Source organism: Bactrocera dorsalis, unplaced genomic scaffold (genome assembly GCF_023373825.1).
Source record: "Bactrocera dorsalis isolate Fly_Bdor unplaced genomic scaffold, ASM2337382v1 BdCtg070, whole genome shotgun sequence".
NCBI lineage: Eukaryota > Metazoa > Arthropoda > Insecta > Diptera > Tephritidae > Bactrocera > Bactrocera dorsalis.
This window is the reverse complement of record NW_026038121.1, coordinates 6,759-22,301: the sequence shown is the minus strand read 5'-3', so window position 1 is coordinate 22,301 and position 15,543 is coordinate 6,759. Positions and strand designations below refer to the sequence as shown.

At 36.0% G+C, this 15,543-nt stretch overlaps 2 protein-coding genes across 2 annotated transcripts; one reads left to right on the top strand and one right to left on the bottom strand.

Annotated features, from left to right (window-relative positions):
- Positions 1 to 577: 577 nt before the first annotated feature.
- LOC105230593 (DNA replication factor Cdt1) lies at positions 578 to 5,583 on the bottom strand. Its single transcript, XM_049461643.1, has 4 exons — positions 5,464 to 5,583; positions 4,648 to 5,339; positions 3,687 to 4,375; positions 578 to 2,661 (listed from the first exon to the last, which is right to left on the bottom strand). Exons 2-4 carry the CDS (start codon positions 4,726 to 4,728, stop codon positions 1,167 to 1,169), a joined length of 2,265 nt encoding a protein of 754 aa, XP_049317600.1. The 5' UTR covers positions 4,729 to 5,339; positions 5,464 to 5,583; the 3' UTR covers positions 578 to 1,166.
- Positions 5,584 to 5,941: 358 nt separating this feature from the next.
- Positions 5,942 to 13,151, top strand: LOC105230594 (SRSF protein kinase 3). Its single transcript, XM_011211449.4, has 4 exons — positions 5,942 to 6,101; positions 6,658 to 7,595; positions 9,572 to 10,627; positions 10,690 to 13,151. Exons 2-4 carry the CDS (start codon positions 6,929 to 6,931, stop codon positions 11,616 to 11,618), a joined length of 2,652 nt encoding a protein of 883 aa, XP_011209751.2. The 5' UTR covers positions 5,942 to 6,101; positions 6,658 to 6,928; the 3' UTR covers positions 11,619 to 13,151.
- Positions 13,152 to 15,543: the final 2,392 nt, after the last annotated feature.

Below are 15,543 nucleotides of genomic sequence, written 5' to 3'. Positions count from 1 at the left end.
ACACGTCCTTTTTTCTCTAAGAAGCTGATTTCGCACCACTATAGCTTATATGTATGTTAGCTGAAATACAAACTGAATGATGAAATTTACTTTTTAATTGAAGAGATGCCTTCACGAACATTTGCACATATTTTTGCTCAAGACGAAATAATATTTGAAGAAATTTCTCAGATCAGAATAATATAGCATATAGCTGCCATACAAACTGTTCGATCAAAATCTAGTTCTTGCAAGGGAAACTTTTGCATTTGACTAGATACCTAGAAGAAATTTGGCACTTGTTATTGCCCAAGGTAACGGTATAATCTCTGAAAAAATGGTCCGCATCGGATATACAACACACAGCTGCCATGACCGACTGTGGAGGGTATTATAGCTTCGGTGCAGCCGTAACTATCACTTATTTTTTATCCTTTTTTTTCTATAGAGATCAACACGTTTGGATAAGCTGATGAATTTCTTATCCCTAAAATGAGTGCAGGTTCACCAGTTGTATTAAATAATTCATCAATCATAAATTTCATAACAGCGAATTCAATTAATACTGTGCCAACACGGTAGCATTCTCTAAAGTTAATTGGTAAATGCTTTAATTATTAATCTTTATTTGGAATCACTTACATAATTTTTATTAATTATAACAAATGTAGACATCGATGTTAGTTTTACAAAAGAAAAGTAAGGTGATGTAATGAATATATAACGGTTACATGAGTATCACTTGGGAAATGAAAATGCTTACAATTAACTATTCAGTGACTACATATTGTTTCCACAAATGTCACTTTGTTTCCATGCAATATGAGAATATGCAATCTTTTAGGAATATTGGAGAACTTATTACATGAAAGTAAATATTATGTGGCATTTAGCATATAAAATATAACAAACCTTTGTTTTCAGATTTAAATCTAAGGATACAAATATTTTTTTTTAATGAGGCAATACTAAGGGACAAAATTAGGATGGAAATTTGAAATAATTCTTAGAACAATTAACTTTGAGGAATTATAAATTGACATTAACAAAAACTTTTCAGTAATTTGCATAATTTTATGTTATATATAAAAATCTTAATATTAAATAAATTGCCAGTATATAACTTTGTGTCTGCTTAATAATATAACAAAATTTTATTATATAAAAAAATATATTTTCTTTTTAAATTATTTGCTCTTTTCATTTGCTACTTCTTCCAGTTTGGCAATAACTTTTTTCAATTCCATTTCACGTGCTATTTTAAGGTACATTGTCTTACGTACCTCGTGAAAGGACACCCATGCAGATACCTCTTTGGCCATAAGCTTTAAATGAGCCTCCAATTCTTGTGCCGTCAAACACGCACGATAACTATTTTGAATCTTTTTTATGACGATTTCCAGCATTAGCACACCCTTCCGTTCGGTAATAAAAACGTTACGTAGATGACGGGCCAATTCTGGTAGGCGTGAGTACATAGTGGCTTCCTGATCTTGTGAGGGTCGCCTTGTCATAGCATCTAGTGCTTTGGCCGCTTGCTTGGCGCGTATTTTCTCTAGCAACGATTTAGGCACACCTTTCAATAAATTAGAAGTGACATCATTTCCAGTGCCCACTGTGTTTTGGCAAGCATCAGCGGGTGCACGAGTTGCTTTGATTGTAGAAGTTTCAGTTGTCACTGTAGCCAGAGCTCCGGATTTGATAGTTGTCGCCGGAAGATCTTTACTTTCATGTGTGCTCCCTTTTGTGTCAGTCGTAGAGGTGACTTTAGAGGCATTATTTGCATTCTCTTCTGCCACTCGTGTTGCTTCCATCTTAGCTTCGTAACGTTCTAGCGCTCGCTCCATTGGTGTTGCACAGTTGAAAAGATTACGTGCTGTAGACAATATATCGCGCGCCGAGGAATACTTCTCCACATTTGGTGGCTGTGGTAAATGAGCGCATTCAATTTCTGGACAGTTTTCTAGTTCGAAATCCGGATGCCAACGCGTCACTTTTGACTTAGGTATGCGGATCGGCGGATCAAGTGTCTGCAAGAACTTTTCGTGTTCATTTAAAACGCGTTGTAACATAGTATTTGTAAAACGCTGTAAACGCTCAGTCATAACTTGCGGATTCATTACGCATGTTTGAGCCACATTCAAAATATTGTCGGCAACATCATTTTCCTCTAAAATATGACTCTTTACTTTTTCCGACGTGTTGCCGTCGACATTTGGGCAAATAACTAATTGGAAATAGTCCGCCTTTGATACGGAACCGTAATTGCGCATTTTCATTTGTGAAAAAATAAATGCATCTGGATACAAATGTTTAATTTGTGCCAAATGGGTTTCTGTGAAATTTTTACGCAGCATCCTTTGCACGGCCGGTTTCAATTTTTTAAACGTAATGCATTCCTTGCGATTGTGGAACATAGCGCACACAGAGTCCACTCCCTTGAATACTTCAATAAGATTACGATATTTAAATGGCAAAGGCAACTGGCCAGCTTTGCTCGACTCGGCAAGGCTCATAAAGCGCTGGTAAGCAGGTGGCACCGCAACTTTTGCCGGCGAACCCTGCTTTGCGGGGCTGAAGAGGATGCGTTTCGACACATCTGTATGACGTGGTGACATAAGCTCATTTTTATCTGGTGTTGGTGGTGGTATTTTGGTGGGGGTCTTGAATGTTTTTGCCGGACTGCAATAAAAACAATAGTATAACTTGCAGGAGAATTTCAAGTGAAAAAAATAAATAAAATATAATTCGTAAAATACCCACCATTCATAAATAATAACTATATGAGATAAATTATAAAACTGTAGAAACTCATAGGTAACATAGATACAACGGCAAAAATATTGATTCAAAGATTAAAAATTGAAGCAAAAGCCATAAGATTAATGCTTCTATCTATACAAAGGCCAACATTTTAATTTTTCATCATTCAGACATACTTTACATACATATGTATATACACAGAAGTATGTACATCCCTTTTTATATTTAGATGCCTCCTTTTATTACATGGGGTCTGCTGTACTGTACCAGTTAAATTATTATTTATGGATGTGTATCTATTATCAAAACAAAATTACTTTCGCAGTTCATTCTTAGCTACCTGACTTCACTTCTGAAGAAATTGTAAACCACGACAGCAACCGACCGTTACAAAAACATCCCTCGATACAAGGATAAAACAATGTAAAAAAAAAAAAAACCAACAAAAAAATTGAGCATTGGAATGTGCAAGAGATAAGTCAAGTCAAAGTCATGTAAGAGGAAATAAAAAGATTCTTGATATAATTTGGGTATACATTTATGTATATACTAGCATGTAATAGCCAGGCAGTATTGCAAGAATGTAAACAAGAGTGTTTCTGCTTTTATTTGCTTCCATCTGCAACGCTAAGCAAAAGAAGCATGCAAGCTACTAGGAAGAGAACAAAAAATTTAAATGTTTGACAATGACGTAGAGTAACGCCGTGAATTACATAGCTAACTGAATGACCATCAGACCGTTGGTAAATGCAGTGACAGCAGTTTAACACTCGCCAGTCAGTGAGAGCAGTTGAAATATATATAAAAAATAACTTATATGACCTCAATAGTTTATCGGGTTATCGTTGTAGGCCACATTCAGTATGTAAAAATTGGGGAACTCGATTGAATGAAATTATATAATATAAAAAATAGGTTGGATTGGTCAGTATTTTTAAACTTACCTAGTCAATACTTCCAATTCAATCGTATCAAATTCCTTAAGCTGAACAAGGGCTGTTGTTTTCTTTAATGGCGAGACGCTTTGACCGTCACGTAAACGACGATTACGGTCTTCTTGGGCTTTACGCGTCTTTTCAAGATCTTGTATGCGCGATAGAGAAGCTTTTAATTCCTGCAATTTGGCACTGCGCGACAATTTCGTCTTTACTTCATCGAAATTTAATTCCTTCCGTACGAGACCCTTTAAGTCATCGTGCTTTAGAGGTGTAACACCAGAACCTTTTATAATTTGTTTGGTTGGAGTTTTGAGTCCTCGTAGTACATTTGTTGCATTGTCCTTAGACGCAAAGGCATTTGCTATCTTTATGGCTGTATTAGCACTTGGTGTTTCTTCATTCTTCTTTTGCATTTCATTAATTGGTGTTGCCTTTTTCCTTGGGGACATTGGTCCCTTTTTGATAAATTGTACTAGTTTTTGTTGTTGTAATGTAGTCTGTTCCACTTTATTCTGCTTTTTAAGCGGCACTTCGGCTGTGGGTTGAATACCAGTACGCTTAATGGTACGACCGGATCGAGTCCGAATACCCATTGCAGCTGCTTTGATAGCGGTGATATCGTCATCATCATTTTGGATTCCTGCTCCACTGGGAGTAGGAGAAGGGACAGCCGATGCATTGTCATCTGTTAGTCGCTGTAAAATGTAAAATTTCGTTAAATTAATGTCGTTTCCATCGTCATCAAAGAGCATAATTGGCTTTAAGAGCACGTTCAAATTACATCACACACACATAAACACGCACCCACGTATGTACAAGCATAAGAGAGTGTTCAAATATAAGGGTGAAATGCCTTTACATACAAAATGTTCGTTTGGCGATCCACTTAAGTACGCCAAAGGATATTGTCACTTTTCCAGTTAAACACATTCACAGAAACAATCATTAGTCCTTTACTACTACTTACCCGACTTTTAATGGCAGCCACTTCATCCGTCGCGACTCGCTTACGCGTATTAAAAAATGAAGCAATTGATGGCTGTGACATTATATATTTTGAAAGGTTTGTTTTATTTTATATTTAATATCCTTGTAATTATTATAATTTCACAAAAAATGCACGTCCTCTTATCAATGGTCTTTAACACGTTAACACCATACACGTCTTTACTTTATCCCGCTCAAATTCCGACTGACATCAATTTTCCCTCCAAAAGCATTCACAGAATGAATCGAACACCACTCTTTACCAATGTGCACACAAGATGTAAGCGTGTGTGTGTGAGTACTGCATGTCACTCGTAGTCATTCAACTGAGCATACGATGTATTTATTATATTTAAGTTATTATCCTATTACTTTTTTAATAACTACACTACCGAACATTATTAGATATGTGCGACCATTTAGAAAACTTCATTATTTTCTGCTATAATGGAACTTAATAAACTGCTGTACTAGTAGTAGTATTTGGCGCGCAATTTCTTCCCCTTCGCGCGCTTTTGTTTTGGGAAATTTTTTACCAGATTCATTTGGTGGTACACTATTCTCGGTTACATGCTGTTTCACTCTATCCCAATCTATTCGCGCGAAATGTTAATTTGATATCAGCTGTTTTATTAATTTATGTTGGACTCTCTCATTTCTTCGTTCGGTTTTCTATTCAATAATGTGTGTAAAAAAAAAAACAATTAAAAAACGATCCTACAAAATATTACGCATCAGCCACTAATTAACAAAACATAAATCTATTTTTATTTCCTCTACAATATTGGATAATCACACGTAACTCTCATCGCGCAACTTCGAAAAGTAAACTTAGTAAATGAAAAAAACGACGTTCTTTTCTTTGCATAGAGTATTTGTAAAACTTCCACTTTATCGCCAAATACTAAAGCACAGAGTTGCTTTTATTATATTCTCCACTATGCCATAGTTACCAGAACGTTTGTTTATTCTCCATTTTTTCTAGAAGCTTAAAGTTTCTTCAAAAGTATAATTATAAACCATTCGAAGTGTAAGTAGTCGAAACCCAAACAGAAGTCATATTCATAATTATGACAAGATTATTTACATACTTGTGAGCATATAAATTCTTGCACTTGCTTTATTTTTTACTATGGCGCTGGTATATATGAATATATCATATTTATCATATTTATATTTCGTTTTTCTATATATAATTGTCAATTAAAAGATGCTATAAACAAATTATTTTTCTAACACTTAGTGAATAACTCTTATTGCTTCAGAAATTTTTTAGTAATGAAACTGCAACTCTGATGGTAAAGCAGCGATTCCAACCACATGTTTAAATGAACTTGGGTGAGAAGCAGAGAACATTCTCTGTAATAAGTGAAAAGAGTTCTAGATGGAGCAAAGTTTTGATTGGTTTTTCTTTCATCGCATTTCCTAAGAAATGTAAGTGTAGTTATTAGAAAGATCAAAATGTTTCACAATTGTTACTGGTGGAAGCTTCCTCATTATAGTAACAGTTGTATTGAAAAAAATATGCGAAACATTGCAAAATCACAGACGAATGTAGTTGGCAATGCAAGTTCTTTGACATACTTGTCGCTTGACGACATTCGCAAAAGTATGGCTATCGGATTTGCGAAAACGAAATAGACTATGTTGTAGTTGAAAATTTGGATAGTTTGACTTTGGGTTAGAGAAAGACAGAATTAATGATCTAATTGGAAGTTCTATATAAAATTTTGTTCGGTTGCGTTTTTTGTTTAATTTCTTTTTCTACCACGAAAAAAACTTGATCGGAGAAAATCTTTTCAAGTTTAGTAAAAATTTTGATAGTTTAATTTTCAAGCTAGGAAATTTGTGAAAAATTGTCACAGTGAAAAATCTTTGAATGAATTTTCGAGTAGGCGGTGGACGTACTTCTAAAAGAAGAGACGAAACCTAGCCAAATTTATAACGAAGAAAAATCTTACCAACTTTTCTTTTTCAACAATTTCTATAGTGCGACCAAGGAAGTGGTGTGGCTGAAATAAAGAAAGAAAAATACAATACGAAGACAAAAATTCAATATTTCGATAGAAGAAGACGTTTTCTCAAAACATTAAATCTATTTGAGAAAAAGAACTATTATCCATTTAGCATATTTGTAGCAGCTGGAGCGATATTGACCAAAAACAGTTTGCTATCATTCTGCAGCATCTCAAATAAGGGTAGCAAAAACAACAGCTGTCTTTACGGCAAAAGTAGCGGCGGCTAGCTTAAAGACCATTGAAATGAACACAAAGGCTGACGTCAACAGGCGAGTTCTGGCTATACAAGCCAAGAAGAAACGGCATAAGCCCAACAAGAAGCGTGGTAAACAGAATGGCGTGGCTAGTGGTTCCGGTAGTGGTGTTGGTCAGACACCGGGAAATTCTAATAATAGCAACGCAAGTGGTGCTCCACCAACATCTCCTATTTCGCCTGAAGGTGAAATCACTGCGAAAATGTCTAAATCTTTTAGTGGAGCCCCATCCACAAGTGGCACAGGTTCATTAGCTACTAATACGCCAGCTACAGGGTCTACCAATAACTTAGACGATAGTTCACACCTGAGAAGTTCGGTGAATAACGCCAGTGGTGGCGGTGGCGGTGGCGCTAGTGGAGGAGGTAAAAAGTACTCTTCTAACTATCAGCAGCAGCTGTTGCCGCAGCAGCAACACCAGCAACAGCAAAAATGTATGAACAATTTCCATGTGCAGCAACAGTTTCAAAATGTACAACAGCATCAATATGACGATCCTCAGAATCAGCAACAGCAACAATATCAATACCCGCCACGCAGTTCATCGAACGATTCGGAAGATTCTGAATTGAATAGTGAAAATGAGGAGCAAGAATTGAAGGAAGACTACTGCAAAGGGGGCTATCATCCTGTGAATATTGGCGACTTGTTTCAAGGTAAATGTTAGGAATAATAAGATAAAATAAAAGAATTGTTGCTAAATACACGGCAGGTTTTTCAAGTGTTATCAGTATTATGTAGCAACAAATACTACATACCCATGTTTGTTAATATGTATGTTTGTTTCTCTTTAAGTTTAGTGAGCCAAGAAATATCTATTTAGGATTTCGTTTAACGTGCATGCATATGTATGTATGTGTGTATGTATACATGCCTTCTCAGATACTCATTCCTGGCATGTGCACGTTTTTTTTAGTGAGTAGTCAAAACAATTGGTTTGGTTTCATCCTACCTTATTATTATTGTTTTTGTGATTAGGCCGAGAAGCAACAAGGAAGTGCAAAAACATCAATAAAATGTATTCATGGTTATTTTTTCCTTGGTGTATATTTTTGCATAAAAAGTACACTTTTATGTTGGAGCCACACCCGCATACTTTGTATTTATTGTTATTTTTCATATTTCCATTTTCATATTTCATATGTATATACATATTTGTATATCTATATATATTTCAATTAGTTTTTACTTGGAACGCATTTCGTAGTCGACTTAATCAGTTGGCAATCCTTGATTAGGTAAAAACACGTTTAAGTTGCGGTTACGTCGACCGACTGTCGTAAAACCGGCTGTTTTGTGAGTTAGCCATTTATTAATAGACATCGCTTCCGTGCCTATTATTCCATGACTAAACACCGAAAAGACTTAAAAACTTAATTATCACGGTTTTGTGTGATATTTAGGGGTTTCACATAGTCTCATAAAGTTATAAGTTATAACGATCCGAAAACATAGCGGTCAGAGTAGTATTTGTGTAAACTTATTTTAGTATGCAATCCAAGAACAAATTTTTTAAACTAGTATAAAAATTTATGATTTTACGATGCTTTATGACACGTTGTGAATACCGCAATTAAATAATTAGAAAGTTTTTGCTAATATAAAGGTTAAGTTTATAAGAGCGCTTTTAAAAAGATTTTATATAAAAATAACATTAAATGCTACTAGAAGTCAAAGAAATTCGATATTGATTTTCCATTCTAGCACAATAATCATTCGAGTAGTCGTATCAGACAAAAATTTGAAAATTGCAATTTGTCGAGTTAATTAAATTTGTGCACTTTCTCAAAAACACAACTATAGTTCATTGTGTCGTCTGTCCAGTGTAGTATATTGGTCGGTCGTTGGTGGCAAGCCAACAAAACTGCACCATTAAGGCCACTTGAACGAGACCACATACAGTTGAGCGATGGTTGTCTTCGCCTAGAGCGCGGGAGGACTGAAGTGGATGGTGATGAGCCCATTGTACTACTATATTCGCGAAGTGACATTGAAATGAGCTGCCACAAATCAGCCTCGTCTCATTGGATATATAAGTATATTCGTTAATATACATGTATTTGTTCATACAACCACCACTGCAACAAAAAATTGTATAGTGTAACATATATACAATTAAAATGGACAAATAAAATAAACTGGAACCGGGTATGGCATGAATATATTTATTGGTGCCGCAGTAGTATTGCTTACTGTCTAGAATTTTTTGAAAGAATGTAAAGACGATTACAACGGAATGAATTTACTGCCGGATTGCACTGGTTTCTATGATCTTGTCTATTTACTAGGTGCATTCAAGTGTTTTGCGTTGTGTTTTGTTTTTAGCTTTGTGAATCATATAATGATAGTATGGGTGCATCTGTTTTGGTGTCATAAAACAAAGCTGGTTATTTCTATAAACAAATCAATACGTTTGTGTGTACATTATTATTTGGTATTTTGCCGTGATTTTTATACCGTTAGATATTGTTTGTTGCTTTAGAACAATCAAATAAGAAATATAAAAGCGCGGAATGAAAAATAATACACAATTTGTTTTTGAGGGTTTGACATTGGGCGGTTATAATAATATAATTTTTAAATAAGAGAAAATTAAATGTTGACATTGTTTACCTATTATATTTTTTTATAGGACGGTATCATGTTGTACGTAAATTAGGATGGGGCCATTTCTCCACCGTATGGCTGTGCTGGGATTTGCAGGAGAAACGTTACGTGGCCATAAAAATTGTAAAATCAGCTCATCATTTTGCCGAGACGGCTAAAGACGAAATTAAGATACTCAAATCGGTGCGCGATTCGGAACCAAGCAATCCGCGTCGCCAGAAGACTGTGCAGCTGCTAGATGACTTCAAGATCACTGGCGTAAATGGCACACACATTTGCATGGTGTTCGAGGTGCTTGGCGATAATTTGCTAAAACTTATACGTAAATCCAATTACCGCGGCATACCCATTGAAAACGTAAAGTCGATCACACGTCAAGTTTTGGAGGGTCTGGACTACCTCCACTCCTGTTGCAAGATTATTCACACCGACATTAAACCGGAGAATGTGCTGCTTTGTGTCGATGAACAGTATGTGCGCTCGTTGGCTAACGAAGCTACCGAATTGTATGTCATGAATTATAAAATGTTTCCATCGTTTGTTAGTCGGGCTCCCAAAGAATATCGCGAACCGCAAATTACCGGCAAGATGAGTAAAAACAAGAAAAAGAAACTAAAGAAAAAGGCAAAAAAACGTTTGGAGTTGTTTAAAAAGCAATGGGACTATCTGGAACAGAGTGGCGGAGGCGTACCGGAGGGCGGCGAAGCTCCAGTAGCGGCTGAAGATGGAACCTTGTTGGCCAATGATGGCTTTGGCGATGGCAACAATGAGCAGCGTGCGCGCTTGAAAGGCGGTAAATTGGTTAATGGCGATGTCACTGACCCAGACGACGGTCACGAAGATGATGAAGATGGCGATGACGAAGATGCAGAACAAGATGTCATTGCAGAGGACAATGACGCAGATGGCGATGCAGATGACGACGATGAAGAGGAACAGGTGCTAGGACGCGTCAGCAACAACTCAAATACGAATTCGCCACGAAAACAGCATAAACAGACAGCTGTCCACAATGCAACCGAACAAATCATCACAAACAGCATTCCTGGCGAGAAAAAGAAAAAAAAGAAGAAAAATAAGAGTGAGTATTACACTTAATTCGTATTTTTCATTTTTTTATTATTAATTTTTTTTTTATTGAAGAAAACTCAGGTAATCAGCAACAACATCAAAAGGAAAAAGAAAACCAACAACAGCAAAATGATAACAAATCCTCATCGAGCAGTGATAGCCACACCATTAAAGACGAGTTGAATGACTCAGGTAGCTCTTCGCCGACCCTCAAAGGACAATCAGCAAACAAGAAAAGCGCAGCGACTAAAAATGCCACCACAAAGGCATCGAAAATGCAAAACAACAATATAAAGAACAACAACAATACTAACACGTCGAATACGAATCTTACACCTCACATTAAACAAAATGCCAATAATAATGAGAAAATTGTTAATTGTACAGTGACAACAGCTGCCCCACAGCAATCCAAATCCGAGCCGGTAATATATGCGCCTGCATTAGCTTCACCTCCGGCCGTAAAGCCAATCCCTCGCAAGGACCCCGCTCTGGAACCGTGTAAGTTTGATGTTAAAATCGCCGATCTAGGCAATGCCTGTTGGGTTGACAAACACTTCACTGAGGACATACAGACTCGTCAGTATCGCTCGTTAGAAGTAATACTTGGTGCAGGCTATGATACATCAGCGGATATTTGGAGTACCGCATGTATGGCTTTTGAGTTGGCCACCGGCGACTACCTATTCGAGCCCCATTCGGGCGAGAATTACTCACGCGATGAGGATCACATTGCACATATTATCGAATTATTAGGTCCGATACCCCATAATATAATCCTACGCGGGGCGTATGCATCGCAAGCATTCAACCGTAAAGGTGAGCTGCGCAACATCACCGGCTTGAAGCCATGGGGTTTGGTGGACGTACTATCGGAAAAGTACGAATGGCCACGCGACGATGCAGAGGCCTTTGCTGATTTTCTCATACCAATGTTGGTATTTGATCGGACGAAGCGTGCAACGGCCGCGGATTGCCTGAAGCATCCGTGGCTGAGATAAAATACAATGATTTGCTGTTGCGCGCATGCGCCAGCACCAAGCGTAACACCACCACCACCAGAGCCGGCATTGCCCTCGCCGCTAACGCCATCTGCAACACTAATGTCACTGTCCCTGTCGCCATCACCATCACCGTCAAATGTGATGCATTCCACGCACCTAACTTCCCGCAATGCCGGAAGTGGCATGTTGGCGGTAGCGGCCATGGCCGAACTGGATGTGGTACAGTGCACATCGCTACGCAAACCATTGGCGGCCACAAAAACCACTTCGCTGCCATTGCCATTACTGTCGCATAAGCGCACCACGCGTTCGGTGTCGGGTGGTGCAGTGACACCCTCGTCGTCGGCGGCTGCTTCGGCAGTTGGCCAAACACTGTGCTGGCGCAACACGCTCCGGCGTATGTTTCAGCGCAAGTGACGTTGGCTGCTGCGTGCGCGACGGCGACGCCAACGTGAGCGCGCACTTTGGCATTGCCGTTGGCGTGGGCGTGGCAAGCGGCGTCGTGTGGTGGTGTTGGCGTTGGCGCACGCGCGCCATTATTGATAGACATTTAGATTTGGATTGAATATTTATTAAAACAAAAAAACACTAATAACAATAATAATAATTTAAAATATTACAAATAATATGAAAGAGGCGTAAATTAGCAAACGATGCACATTATATGGAGTAATAAGGACGTTTCGTAGGCGGTGTTGACGCAGTAGCCGATGCAGCAGAACGGGCACAATAGCAGAAAGAAATGAATCACAGCAGCATAACAACAACAAATTACATACAAGAAAATAAATCAAAAAGCATGTCCTCTGGTAGTTTTAACTTTTATTTATCATTATAATGTTTTTATTACTGTGCAATTCGCTTCTATATATACATAATTATTTTACTTATGAAACGGAAACCAGAAACAGAAGTAAACACTTTCTATCTTATTTAATTTAAGACGATTTGCTATTATTTTGCAAATTATTAATACATTCTTAGAAGAGTAGTTGGCTAGAGCACAGAAACTTTGGATATTCATAGGCAATTTCGGACTTTAAATATGATATTCATTATATAAAAAACGCTTTGACGCAGAGAAATACGTTGTTCGTTAGATACTTGATATGCATATAAATCGTTATATAAATTAATGAAAAATTATTTTTGACATAAATTTTTTTATTTTATCTTTTGTTTTTTTTTATTGAAATTATGTGCTTATTGTTCTTTATCCAAGCGCTCTTATTTCCATTGTTGTTCACGTTTTTGTGAGAAAAGCATTCCTTTTGGCTTCAAAAATTGCAATTGGCTTTTTAATAAGATTCATTAGGAGCTGAAATCATTAAACAATAAATTCCTATTTTACAAAATATTTAAAATTGTTATCGCTGTTATCCATTGGAAACTTGTTTAAAAAGCGGAGAGCAATTTAATAACGACGATACGAGTATTTACGAGGACGTGGTGGATTCTTTAAACTCATGTCTGTAAAAAGGGACTAGAAAATGATTAAATTATTAAAAGGAAATAAACATGAAAGAATAAACTTAGCTCCTTCCCGGTTTAATTTTTCATCTTTGAAAAAATAAACACAATTCGTTGTTTTTCAGGCACAATATCTTCATTTGCAAGTAAAACATTTAAAATATAAATACAATTTGTAAAATTGGAAAAAACCTCTAAAAAGAAATTGCGTCATAATTATGGCAAACAAGTTTTTGGTTAAAATGGATGGCTCTAGATCATACAAAAATTTAAAAATGTAAAAGTTGCAGTGAGTTTCGAAAATGTATTACTGTTTATTTCGAAGTATGACATTTGTTTTGGTAATCGTAATAATTCTATAAATAGTGTTACTAAATTCAAAAAATTCATAAGTTAATCTGGAGATAAAATGTACAAGAATTTTGGTTTGAAATGTATTAACAATTCCAGTAAATGAGAAGTCGAAAATCATGTAACTTGTATTAATATAATAATTCTACAAGATACGCAGCATGAAAATTATGTAGTACCGAACATTTATTTTTTGAACAGAAGTGACCCACCCTAACTGAATCTCTTACACTTGACTAAGAAATTTAAGAATAATAAAATTCTTCTGCTTTATTTTTTTTTACAATTTTTTTTTTGCGTAACCTGAACTAAATCGTAATGACTGAACATGTCCGAAGTTGAGGGTCGTTCTATATTCATGCGCATATTCTGAACTAAAACAACAGGAAACGGAAAACTGTTAACTGTTAAACGTAAGCTTTATATGAATTACTTTATTTAAAATTTACTGTAATATTAAATGCAGAATGATTTATATATGTATTTTAATTTGATATAAATAATATCAGTAAACAGAAACAATTTTGAATTCATTGGGTGTATAAGTTCAAACTGCCCGTCTGCAAAATATCATAAAATATCTTCTAGATAAGAGTCTGTTGGCGCTTCCGGTTCCAAACCATTTGAAGAAATTGCATAAACTAAAACTAAGTGAAAAGCCTCACACCTTAGCGCAGTATTTATAAAATGGCAGGTGTCTGTGGTCACTCATGCGGGCGTATACAAATTTGTTGAAAATGAGAGGTAACACATGACGACTTTGAGATTACAATGTAAAAAATGTTAACGGTATTAAAAATAATAAGAACATACTGGCAAATATATTCACAAAAAATAAATACTTGCAATCATAAGGCAAAATGGACCGGAAATTCATCCATAAATATACATATGTACATCAATGCAAAATAAAAAAGTAAACAATCATACATACATATGTAATTATGATATGTCGTAGTGTTATTTAGTGTTAGTGTTGAATTATAAACGAAAACATGTCCAATGGGCAAGCGTCGAAAGCGTTGCCGGAGGGCTGCTGAACAAATGAAAATCATTAAATCTGTGTGTAGTTGTTAACTCTTTGATGAAAACAGTTGTGCGATGAATAAATATATATATATATATATATACAAATATATAGAGGTATACATACATATGTATCACGACATTAGTTGAAATCCATATAATTTGTAAAATGGCGCGCACCCTAATGTTAAACATTAGTAAGAAGAATAAATATAAAGAAGAATACATCTATACAAGTAGTTAATTATGTGACAACCGATAATGATTACAAAGTCAGGTGTTGCTAATTATTTCCAAGTGAAACAACAATATTCGCTTCGAATCTGAGCTAGGCCTCCGAGTGGCGAGGTGCTAAATTTACAAAGGGAGCAAATATCTGAGCTGCTTCGATGTGGAAAAATAAAACAAGAAACAAAAAAGCAACCGAAAACGAATTTAGGTTTTGCTCTCTAAATAGGCACACAAAAACGTAGGTCAGTAGAGAAATTGCATAAAAAGAGATACCGAACAATAACAACTTATATTTCAGGCCTTCAACTTTTTCATAATGACAGCTGATTGTCTTTTCCTTAGAAAGCTAGTCCTGAATTTACATATATGTAATATAGCAAGAAGTAGAATTCCAGCATATTCTCTAACTTCCTTCCAGAGTACCGTTCCTTTAACCCTTGCGGAAGGTGTCTGAAAAATATTGCGATTCTTCGGCGTAGTTTGAAATCGATCTAAGATACATACATACATATGTGCATATACATATGCATACTCGCTAAAGCAAACATGAATAAAATAGAAAAAAAATTTAATCTGTTTTGATGCGGTAAAACAAAAAAAATATATATAATATGTAGATTCTTAGTAGAATTGGATAAAAATGCCATTTATACTTCTTAATTAACTAAGAAACATAGCGTATTGAGGAAATCTAACGAAGTATCAAAAACAATCATTCACGGTTTTAAAAGGGTAAGGACCACAAAGAGTCTTTAAACAAAATCAAAACACTAATAATAACGAATAAAACATAATAGCAGAAGGCAAAAGTAAACATATGCATAAATATACATAAAAATACCGG

Excerpts from the sequence above, each read along its gene's own strand:
- LOC105230594 (XM_011211449.4), top strand. The coding sequence starts at position 6,929 with ATGAACACAAAGGCTGACGTCAACAGGCGAGTTCTGGCTATACAAGCC. Across the intron at positions 7,596-9,571 it reads TATTGGCGACTTGTTTCAAG|GACGGTATCATGTTGTACGT; the intron begins GTAAATGTTAGG and ends ATTTTTTTATAG. Across the intron at positions 10,628-10,689 it reads AAAAAAGAAGAAAAATAAGA|AAAACTCAGGTAATCAGCAA; the intron begins GTGAGTATTACA and ends TTTTTATTGAAG.
- LOC105230593 (XM_049461643.1), bottom strand. The coding sequence starts at position 4,728 with ATGTCACAGCCATCAATTGCTTCATTTTTTAATACGCGTAAGCGAGTC. Across the intron at positions 4,376-4,647 it reads TGGCTGCCATTAAAAGTCGG|CGACTAACAGATGACAATGC; the intron begins GTAAGTAGTAGT and ends TACATTTTACAG. Across the intron at positions 2,662-3,686 it reads GAATTGGAAGTATTGACTAG|TCCGGCAAAAACATTCAAGA; the intron begins GTAAGTTTAAAA and ends TTTTTATTGCAG.